At 41.6% G+C, this 12,128-nt stretch overlaps 1 protein-coding gene across 4 annotated transcripts in view; it reads right to left on the reverse strand.

Moving 5' to 3' along the window:
• DEPTOR (DEP domain containing MTOR interacting protein) overlaps positions 1-12,128 on the reverse strand; it is a 175,501-nt gene that overhangs the window by 126,714 nt on the left and 36,659 nt on the right. For all 4 annotated transcript variants that reach the window (XM_059901398.1, XM_059901400.1, XM_059901399.1 and 1 more), the window contains 2 exons: positions 9,921-10,099; positions 8,770-8,893 (listed from right to left, as the gene is read on the reverse strand). In XM_059901398.1, the coding sequence (XP_059757381.1) occupies positions 8,770-8,893; positions 9,921-10,099 (303 nt within the window). The remainder of the gene's footprint in view (positions 1-8,769; positions 8,894-9,920; positions 10,100-12,128) is intronic.

Below are 12,128 nucleotides of genomic sequence, written 5' to 3' on the forward strand. Positions count from 1 at the left end.
TTAGTCTTCATGACAAGTTTGTGAGCTATGTCTGTTCTTCCAATTTTACGGATGAAGACAAGACTCAGATAGGTTGCATGTCTCGATAAGTGGCAGGAGAAGAACTCTGACACACGCTTCTCCACCCGCAGAAATCTTAAATGGTTTTTCCATTCTACCAAGTTGAAAAGTAACTACAGAGATTGATTGGCAAAAATCGATGTTACAGAGACTTGGTTCATCGCCCTGCAATTGCACAAGATTAGGAAAACTTGGCAGAAATGACCGGCAATGAATCCCTGTCGAGGAATCACGTCTACTGTTGAAGCAACAACGTGTGTCTACCTCTAAATCAAGTCATTTCTGAATAATCAACCAGAGCTAGAAATCTGTACATGACAATCTAGGGCTGACGACTTCTGACAAGCACAGCTGGCCTGCTGCCTGTGCTGTACGTTAACAAAGCTCTAATATTATTGCCATATATTTATTATACGGTGGGAAAGCGTGGCATTGCCAAGAAGCAGTAAAGAATGATGTGATTTCCAAAACCAGACTCAAGGACTTAGTAGAAACCAGGAGATGAACACTTTTTTTCAGGTCCATTTATTTATTTGTTCATTTATTTATTTTTTGGCCACACCCCGCGGCATGCGGGATCTTGGCTCCCTGACCAGGGATCGAACCCGTGCACCCTGCATTGGGAGCGCAAATTCCCTTTCAGGCCCATTTAAAAATCTACAAGCTGCATATTGTTTACTATTGTTTAGTGGTATTCATTCCTGCTACAGCCTCCTTGGATAGAAGCTACAGAAACTTTGTAAATTAGAAGCTGCAGACTGAAAAATAGTTACACGTGGGCTCATGCGCTCTGGAGCTGGAGACCAGGGTTTGAAATGCTCCCCCAACACCCCACCGCTGATTTCTGGCTATGTGAAGGTAGGCAAGTTCGTTTACCACTCTAGCCTCGATTTCCTTATTTGCCAAAGGGAGAATCACATTTTTTATCTCATTGGTGTAGAACGAGGCTTTAATAAGAAAACACATGTAAAGGGCATGGTATCTAATAAGCATCAATAATGTCCTGTGGTTGCTCCTTTCATCAATATCATCAGCATCTTCAGGCCTCCTCCACTGTCCCCTCAACTCCTCTCACCATCTTTTCAAGAATGTCTGCATAACGAACAGATCTGGAAGATAAAGATAATTTCTCCTTCTGGGTCAGAAAGCAGGTTTGCTTGAAGACCATTACAAAAGGTTCCTCGAGTCTGGGGTTCCTCTTCTGTAACCCAACCCTGGCAGGTGTCATCTGCTCCTTCATTGTGCCATTCTTTGGGAACTAAGCCTTGGAGGAACTGTCAAGAAAATGGTGATACTCTGGCTACTGCTGCTGCCAAGAGCAACGAATTGTTCTGTGTCCCCCAACCCAGGGGTCTCCTACCTGCATCCATGAAATGGTGGGAGGCAAACCTGTTAGCTTGCAAGTAAGATAAAATCTCAAGACTCTTGACAGTTCTCAACATGAGTTACACAGTATCAAAAATCATGCCTTCTCACCCAGACTAAATAGTTGCAAAAGGTAACAACTTTTATTCTACTTACACTGCAATTTTAGGACACCTTTCAAATCATCCAAGAAGGAAACATTTACTCCAAGATTCCGTGAAACCACTAATTAACTGCGAAGCACAAGCAAACTGTGAAAAGCTGTATATAACATATTAGAAAGTATTTTTATTACCGTTTGTAACATAATTAAGATATACTTTGAACATAAAACTTGAATCAATTTGCAGAACTCAGGATCCCGGTTTGGAAAGCACTTCTATACTGCAAATGCAATAAGACAGAGACAAAAACTTGGAGCCTTTTTTTTTTTTTTTTTAACTCCAGCTCCATGTTTTCAGGTTACAGCAGCCATTAAGCCTCTTTCTAGCTCAGGTGCCCCATCTCTGCAATGGGATTAATTGTACCTACCGGGTGTAACTCACAGAGTTGTACAGAGCGTCAAGCATGTTAATGGACAAGATGCTTTGTAAACTCTAAAAAGGCAAGACAAGGTACACCTCCGACTCCTGTTGCTTACCATGAAAAGCAAGCTCTCTTTAGCTTTTTCATGGTACCAGCTCAGCAGCTCATAGCAATCACAGCACGTAGAATCCTTTGTTCATTCAACAAATATTTATTGTGCCAGCCTCTGGGAGGGAACAGGAAAAAGATCCCAGGGGTATATGGTAGAGAAACCTCTGATAAGATAAAACACACAAAAGGGCTTTTCCCCTTTGTATATAGTTCTCCCCTAATATTTCTCTCCAGTTCTATGGAATAGAGAATATAAAGGAAGCAGTGGGCACTCAAAGAGATCTAATGGCACACAGGCACTTTAATTCTTCAACCAGGTATACACTCCTAAGCAGAATAAATAGACTGCTGGTGGCTGGAGAGAGAAACTCCTGCTAATAAGAAAACTAAGACCCTTTGGATGAAAAACTAAACTAATGCCCTTATGAACCAGACCTAGAAGAGACTGAACTCCATATTAAGACTGTGTTAAATTAAAATTGAGAAGTCACGGGGGGAAGGGATAAATTAGGAGGTTGGGATTAACATATACACACTACTATATACAAAATAGATAATCAACAAGGACCTACTGTATAGCACAGGAAACTCTACTCAATATTCTGTAATAACCTATATGGGAAAAGAATCTGAAAAAGAATGGATGTATGTATATGTATAACTGAATCACTTTGTTGTACACCTGAAACTAACACAACATTGTAAATCAACTACACCCCAATATAAAATAAAAAACAGATTTAAAAAATGAATAATAAAATTGAGAAGTCTCCTCTACGTCTGAAGATGAAATCAAGGTTAGTTTACAATGTGCGTTTCAACTATTAGTTTTAGTAAGGATGGTCCAAATTGCACCTCAAACTCATATTCTCTTTTATAGCTACTTCTATTTATCAGTATATAGAGCACACGGTAATCCAGAGTTCAACTTTTTTCTTAAAGAGATCTATTGTGCCCACTGATGCAAAGATAATCAAGTTTTGTACTTTGGAAAATGCATCCGAAACACCTTCTACCATCCGAAGGCAACGTACACAGATTCAATGTTGTTCCTTAAAGCTACTGATGCTTTTTGTCCTTTCAAAGCTTTTACTGGAAAACTAAAAACCACACTGTTTGAGAACATGTGAGTTCTGTTCATGTGCTGTGTGTCTGGGGTATCTGTGCTCATGCAGAATTAAGTGGGGAGCTGGAAGGCCCACCCGGGGAGATGCCGTGCCTTAGTGCCTGCACCTTCGGTCCACAACTGGCCACAGTGAAGGTCTGAGGAAGCCTGTTGATGAAAACGCCTTGTGCCCTGCGTGGGCTTAGATGAAGTCCTCAAAACAACAGAGTATGGGCACGGATCCAGGGGCAGACACCCTCTTTCTCAAACTCCCCTCAAGCTGGCAGCAGGGCATGACTCCTATTCTAGGGTAGGCCCTGTCCCATGTGCTTAAACTAATCAGTCCATTTAATCCCCACAAGTCCGTGAGGTTGATACAATCAGTATCTCCATTTACTACATGGGCAAATGCAGGCAAAGAGAGGGGAGGCCAGGCACAGACCCAGGATTCACAGCCAGGAAGCCTGGCTCCTGGGTCCTTAACTGTTATGCTAGGCTGTATCTTGAAATACTATCATAAAACAAGAAAAACAAATGTCACTTATTTATATCATGATTTACTAGTCTAATAGCAGCAGCTCAGATTTCGTGGGCTCTCAACTCTATGCCAAGCACTGTACAGACTGGATTTCATTTAATCCTTCCAACAGCCCTTCCAAGTGGGTCCCCCCCACTTATCTCCATTTAAGACTACAGGTCAGAGAGGTTCAAAGCCTACTCAGGGTCACAGAGTGAGCAAGTTGTGAGGCTGGGATTGAAGACCAGGACTGTGCAACTCCAAAACCCACACTCTCTGCCACTTACTGTGAGAGAGAGGACTCATGTCACCAGCTCCCCTATAATGTTCCTCACACTGGGACAACTTGAAAAAGTCAGCTTCTGCTCCTTAACTAGCATTCGTTCGAGTACCTCTGAGTTAAGGTAACGGAAGTGACATAGACGCTAAAAGGCAACACACAGAGTCACTGACTTTTAGTCCTGAGACGCAGATTTGTCCTGCAAAATAGCAGACTGAGAAACATCACCAGGGGTTAGAAAGCCAAGGTGCCCCCAAAGCAGTACGTCTCAGCAAAACCCCAGCCAGAAACCACCAAGTTTCACAAAGGCCTATAAATAACACAGAACAAACAAGCCAGAGGAGAGCAAAAAGGAAAGACTGACAATAGAAGCAGGCCCTTAGGGCTGGGTGGGAGGCTGGGGAAGGCACGGCCTGCACACCTGTCACCCTGGGTTCAGGTGTCTCCTGTCCCCCTCGAGCTGTAGCACCAGGACGCAGAAGTGACTTAACTGCTCTGGATCCCAGATTCCCCTCCTTCTGGGACAATAACGTAATGCCCCATCTATATTATATAATTATTTACTATGTTATCACTATTATCATTACTGTTATTATTTACTACTCTATTATTACTCTGTTCAGGAGGTTCAGATAAAATAATCTAATGGCAGTGCTTTGAGAAGCTTAATGTACAAATAAAAGTCCCTGTTGTTTTTTTACCATATTTACATAACACCACATAGATTTACCATGAAGGAGAATCATTTTACTCCCCTTTTCCAACGTCTACTTTAAAATCCTGGAATATTTTCAGTAAATTTTTATAACAAATCTCATACCCAGATATTCACAAACTCCATGTTACATTTTTGAAGTAAACACTGGTTTCATTCATTTAATCTCCATTGAAGGCAACAGAAAAGATTTATTAATAGCCTAGTAACAATAAGTTTGGGCTCTAGGTTCAAATCCCAGCTGGTTTTTTGTTTTTTGTTTTTAAAGAATGAGGTGACCTTGGATAAGAGATTGAACCTCTCCTTGCAACTTTTTTCTCATCCATAAAATGGGAACAATGAAAGCATCTAACTAGGGGTTGTTATGATGATTAAATAAAATAGATTAGTCAGGATGTCTGATATATAGCTAGCAATCAACAAATATTATCTATTGTTATTATCTTAAAAGGAAAACAACTAAAGGAATGTATCTTTCGTAAGACCTTCTTTCACAAATATTAGAGATATCCTAAACAAGAGTTCCAGCTAAAATAATAAAGGGGAAAAAAGTCAATTCTAAAATAAATAAAGTCCTTGAAAAGATGAGCTATGAACAAAATCAGCTATTCATTTCTTAATGTTATTTTTTTAAAGTATCCAAGGCTTACAAAATAATAGTACATGCTGAGATTCATGGAAAAAATGGCCAGAGAAACAAGGAAAATGCATTAAAAAAATAGATAAGTGTATATACCAAACAAAATTGATCAAACAGGTAAACTGAACTATCAATTCCAAAGGCCCTAAAGTTTGTTCCATGCATGTTCTAGCAACCAAAAGTAGGGGCCAAGATTTGCGAGGTGGCAGTTAGGTCATGCAAGTTAAGTACTTATTAAATTACTTTTCCTAGTGCTAATTTTACAAGCAGTTTGAAGAAATAAATTTTCTTGGAATTGAGACACTGAACACTAATGACTAGAAAGCCAACTGCACACAGAAAAAGTACAGCAAAATTGATCAACTCGTCCAGGGATCAGAAAGTTTAGTCATCCTTTTCAGCAAATATTTACCATCTACAATTGGCAGGGAACATGTGAAACCATAAGAAATACAAAGAAGGATAAAGCAGTCCCTCCCCTTAAGTTTCTTAGTCTAATGTCGTAAACAAAACGAGATGAAAGTTTAACACAGTTCTTTCATGGGGTAAACACACAGTAGCAGCACCTAACTCAGTCTTAAGGGGACGCGGAAGGATTCTCAGAAAAGGTGATATTGAACACGAAGCCAGGAAGAGTCAGAGTGAGCTAGAGAAAGGGCTGAGCGTGGCAGGAAGAGTCTTCTAGACAGAGGGAACAGTACATGCAAAATGTACATCAGATCACCACTTTACCACTCCTTACTGTCTGATGGCCTCCCATCACACTTAAAATAACATTTTCGATATCATGGCGGTAAGGGCCCTTCACGATTTGGTCCCAACTCATCTCCTACTCTCCCCCTTACTTCCAGCCCTCTGGACACACTGGCCTCCTTGCTGTCCTAAACTACGCAGAGCATATTCCCACCCGAAGCCTTTACCCTTGCTGTGTCCTCTGCCTTGGATGCTATTCCACCAGACACACACAAGGCTCACTTTATTCAAATGCCACCTCTTCAGGGACGTCTTCCCTGTCCCCCCGTCTAAAATACCTCGTCGCCCTCAGTGAGTCTATTTCTCCTTCTATACTGAAAATCACCCATACTAAACTACATTCCTTTTCACGTGCTATCCCTTTAATGTCTTCCTCTTCAACTAGAATGCAAGGACTTCCCTGGTGGCACAGTGGTTAAGAATCCGCCTGCCAATGCAGGGGACATGGGTTCGATCCCTGGTCCGGGAAGATCCCGCATGCCGCGGAGCAACTAAGCCCATGTGCCACAACTACGGAGGCCACATGCTGCAACTACTGAAGCCTGTGTGCCTAGAGCCCACGCTCCGCAACAAGAGAAACCACCGCAATGAAGAGAAGCCCGCGCGCCACAATAAAGAGTAGCCCCTGCTCGCTGCAACTAGAGAATGCCCACGCACAGCAACGAAGACCCAGTGCAGCAAACAACAACAACATACTAGAATGCGAGGTCCATGAGGGAAGAGGTATTGTCTATCTTTGGTCCAGGGCACATTTCCAGTATAAAACTATAACTGTGCCTGGCAGGTGGTGAGGGCTCAATAAATATTTGTTGAATAATTAATGAATTAATAAATGCCCTGAAGGCAGAGAGGAGACTTGGATGGTCTAGAGACACAGTTTAGTGTGAATGGCACATAAGATGTAAGAGGAGAAGCAACGGAAGGTAGGGCTGGAGTTAGTATTTTCTAGAGGGTATGAACAACTTTTTTCAACTTTTCTTATCATATCCATCCTGTTAGTAAGAACAGTTCTCTAGGGACTTCCCTGGCGGTCTAGTGGTTAAGACTTCGCCCTCCAATGCAAGGGGGTGTGGGTTCGATCCCTGGTCCGGGAGCTAAGATCCCACATGCCCTGGGGCCAAAAAACCAAAACAAAAAACAGAAGCAATATTGTAACAAATTCAATAAAGACTTTAAAAATGGCCCACATCAAAAAATCTTTAAAACAAAAAAGAATAGTTCTCTATCAGACGTTTCAATTATTGCTAATCCCTGCTCCCATAAGGTGGTTACCCAGATCCCAAGAGATAATCTGTAGCTAGAGAGGGGTATTACAGAATCCCCTGGCTTCCTTCCATGGAAATGACATGTATGTTTTTGACAACATAAATTCTTATAGTTTGAAGAGACCATCAGGGTAATCTAAATACTTAACATCCGCTAGAATTTTCCAAAAGGAACTAAGAAAGTAAATGAAAGCAGCAACAAAACATATATACACACTCAAGCAAACAAATGGAGGTGTTGATGGATCCCTTCCATTCAAATTCATGTGAGTCAGGGAGATGAGGGATTTTCTATACTTTGATACAGAAAGCAAGGAATAAGAGAACTGGGAGAACTAGTACATATTGGGCATTAATTGGTTGGACGATGCCAGCTCCAGAAACCGAAGTGAACAGAACTGGGACAGAGGTAGAACACAGGACAGACAGAATCAAGGACAGTCATCAGTGTCATGTTAATATCTGAAATGGCTATCCTCCATGGGGTCTGACAACTTAGCAGAGTTACTGAACCAACTATTTAAGTACTTGACACAGTTTATTCTTTTAATTCCCAGGACAGCACTAAACACCTTAGGAGGGAGGTGCTATCACCCACTCCCATGTCATAAAAGAGGACATTGAGGTTTACAAAGGTAAGGTAACGGGGCTAGAACTCAAACCCTCTCTGGCTCTTAACCATCCGCTATTTAATTTGACCACCCAGGTGCAGCTCCCTCAGGCACCATCCCACTTATAGAGTAGGCTCTTTTATGTTATAAATACATGTTTTGAAAGGCAGTCAGAGTTAAAGAAAGGGTGCCATTGCCCCTGCACTCCTTTCTCGAATGGTTGCCCTGAAAAAAACAAGGAAGGTAGGGTGAGAAAGGGACCACGGAAATAGCAGATCAGCTCAGAGACAAACCAACTGGGAGATTCAATGTCCACCAACCAAATACTCCTGGGCCACAGTATATTCATCTGTTACAAAGAGCTGAGAGGTTATTCCTCTTTGACCACCCTGCTATCTGAAGTTCTCTCACTATGCATCTCTTGACCTGAACTTGAACTTCCCCTGTACTTGACACTGCTTCTCTAGCCATTTAAAAGACTAAACTTCTAAGTTAAATACTAGAAGATACTTGAAATACTTAAAAGAGAACTGGCAACTGCATCACTTGATGGCAAACATTCAGTGCCAACCTGCTGTGTTCACTTCTGGAGTTTTGTTAAATAGACTTAAATGTAGAAAATACTATTTAAACAAATTCTTTATTAAGAATCTTATGAAATCAACTCAATTTCTGGTAAAGAGAAAAGCAAGTGAGTGATAGAGTTTTCTCATATTAAAAGGAACAGTTATGTAACCATTCCACGTGGAAGAGCCAGGCTGAAGTCAAAATGATGAAAGACTGAAATAGGCCTGCTTCTCACTACAAGATTACAGAACTTACTTCTCATACAGCCTCTGTCCTCTCATGAAGGCCTTCACTTCGTTGTCCAATGGGAAGGTGCCGTCATCCTTTCTAAAGCGATAGAAGAGTTTGACATCCTTGAATTCCTTATGCTCATCACACACTGAAAGACAATATACACAGAGAGGCAAATAAGAAAAAAATACCTCTTATTTAATTACTCAAATGAAGGAAGATGCTAATTAAGATTTGTTTTATTACCTAATTTCTCAAGCACACTACTCTACGATTTAATACACAGTAAACTATTTAGCACAGTACCTGGCACAGAAAAGTGCTCAGTTTCATTAGCTATCATCATCATAATCATCATCATCTGTTAAAAGAGTCACAAAATTCAATTCATCATTCTTTCTACAAACTCTTCTTGAGCATGTTATTGGGGTAGGCATCAGCCTCAAAGAATATGAAATCTAGCGAGATTATAAGAAATGCCGACATGTAATTAAAATATGGCGTGATCAGGCTATGAAAGAGCTGAGGAGATATTCAGTGGGAGCCCAAAGGAGCACCCGGTACCCCAGCTTCGGGGAATGTACACGTCTCTGAAGAGTTTGAATGTAAGTGGAGACCTGAAGAATGAGTAGAAAACAAGCAGAAATGCAGACAGAGGGCATTCCAGCCCAAGAGAATAACAGCATGCGAAGGTCTTGGCCAGGATTAGAGATTTCAAGGAGGCATGTTCATGAATGTTCACTGAACCACTGAGAGTAACAGCAAAAACTTGGAAACAACTTAAATGTCTATGAGTAGAATGGATAAAGGTGTGATGGCATACACTGCAGCGAAAATGAGCAAACAAGATACACTATCAACATGAGTGAATCCCACAAACAGCAAGTTGATCAAGTTGCAAAAGAATAAACATGCCTCTCTATAATGACTTAAAACATTTAAAACAGTATGTTACAGTGCTAAGAGATGCATCTACAGAAAGGAAAAAATATAAACAAGTCCAAGGAAATAAACCCAAATGTGTCTTGGAAGAAGGAAGGGAATGTAATTGGGGAGAGGTATACAAGAGACAAAGTAAAATGTTTATTTCTTAAATGGGTGGGTTCATATCTGAAATAGAAGATATAGGCCTTTGTTTCGTCTCAAGTTACCTTGACTGTCGCCACCTCACTCACCGTGATGAATAATGCCCCGGTCTGCTAATTTCTGCATGAGTTTAATTGCCGTCTCTCTGTCAGAAGCCTCTTTGTGTTCAATCAGCCAGTCAATCAGTTCTTTCGCAACAAAACAGTTTGGGTAGGTTTTGAGATGATGTCGCCTATCTTTAATAACCTTTTCTTCATGCAGCCTGAGCCTGGAAAGAAAATTTGGCAATCAGTTGAGGAATTTTGATAACACATTATCATTAAGCCAATCCCAGAGAACAGTACAAAATGGAAGCCTGAGAGGCATCAGAGTGCCAACCAAATACCTTTATGTCAGTGGGTGATTTCCATACTGTCAGAGCCCAGAGGCCCCAGGAAGTGATTCCACCCACAGACCTAGAGATGATACAGGTAAAGGGGAGGGAAACCCAACCACGGACAACCTAGAACTCTCCTGTCACTCAGGAGACTGAGAAAAGCTTTCTCACCCCTACTCTGTCTCACTCCCTTCTCTCTCTCTCCATCAGCGGGCTTATGGTTTCAACCAACTAACGAACAAGATTCTAGAAACTTGCTGAAACGAGGTACTTCCTCTTCATCATGGACTGCTCAGGATCCACCATATTTGAATTCACTCGGTCACATAACAAATATGAATGAGGGTCTACCACCTGCCCATCAGGCACTTCCAAGCATTAGAGACATACATCGGAAAATGGGCAAGATCCTTGCCCTTGCTGGCCTCGTTTTCCTAGGGGCAACAGCTAATCCTTTTGTGAGGCTCTTTACATAGATTAAATCACCTAATGCTCAAAACAACCTCATTAGAAGTCATTATTACTCTCTCCATTTTTTTTTTTTAACAGCAAAGAGAACTGAGGCCTCAGAGAGATTAGGTGACTTGTCACACAGCTAACAAGTAGTGAAAGTGAGATTTGAACCCCGATGGTCTCACTTTAGAGTCTGGCTTTCCAACTGCCACATCATGTTGCCTCTTGCTAGGGAGGGATAACTGAAGAATCCAGAAGAGATGGATAAAAGCTGTTGGACAAATACAACTTATTTACAGGCTGCCAGATTATTCTGGAGAAAAGTAGTTGACACAGAGTCTTCCCTGGCTCTCTTCAGAACCCAGTGACTTTTTTCCAAAAGAGTCTTAAACCTGCCTTTAAAAGAAAAAGTTTCTTCCATTTGTCTTCCTTTCTTTTATCAGCCTTACGTTTACTTTTTAATTCTCAAGGGAAGGATTGAATTTGGTGAAACAGGAGGTAAGTTTTCTTCCTATTCAACCCACGTGACTCCTATGCTTCTTACATCATCATCTCAATGTTGTTGAGAAATGGGATTGACTGAGTAAATCACACAGTAACCATGTGACCTGGGCAAGTGACTTAATGCCTCTTTTTTCCTCTGTAAAATGGAGGCAACTACGCCTACCCTGTCCTTGGCGATGTTGAGATTTGGGGCATAATGTCTGTTAAGCACCAGCAACCCAGTACAGTACCTGACACATAACAGGTCCCATCTACCTTTCTTCCATTTCCTAAGGAAGGAACTAGGTCCTACTCCTGCCTGTTTTTTGAACAGAGTGCACTGAATGGAATTTAATGCATTTTGATAGCCCAAGGGTTGTGATTATGAGTTGGGAGCATACTGGGCTGGAACTGAGGCCTAGATGCTCTTCCTTGCTAGACCACTGTTATAGGCTGAACTGGGTTCCTCTGAAATTCATATGTTGAGGCCCTAATCCCTGGTACTTCAGAATGTGACTGTATTGGAGTTAGGGTCTTTTAAAAGGTAATTACCTTAAAATGAGGTCATTAGGGTAGGCCCTCATCCAAGAGGAGTAGTGTCCTTATAAGAAGTAGAGATTGGGCTTCCCTGGTGGCACAGTGGTTGAGAATCCGCCTGCCAATGCAGGGGACGCGGGTTCAAGCCCTGGTCCGGGAAGATCCCACGTGCCGTGGAGCAACTAAGCCCGTGCGCCACAACTACTGAGCCCGTGCACCGCAACTACTGAAGCCTGTGCACCTAGAGCCTGTGCTCCACAGCAAGAGAAGCCACCACAATGAGAAGCCCGCTCGCCGCAACTAGAGAAAGGCTGTGTGCATCAATGAAGACCCAACGCAGCCAAAAATAAAATAAATAATTTTTTTTAAAAAAGATAAAAACAATGAACACCTTAAAAATAAAGAAGTGGAGATTAGGACACAGACATGCGGAGGGAAGATCATGTGA

Source organism: Balaenoptera ricei, chromosome 17 (assembly GCF_028023285.1).
Source record: "Balaenoptera ricei isolate mBalRic1 chromosome 17, mBalRic1.hap2, whole genome shotgun sequence".
Lineage (NCBI taxonomy): Eukaryota > Metazoa > Chordata > Mammalia > Artiodactyla > Balaenopteridae > Balaenoptera > Balaenoptera ricei.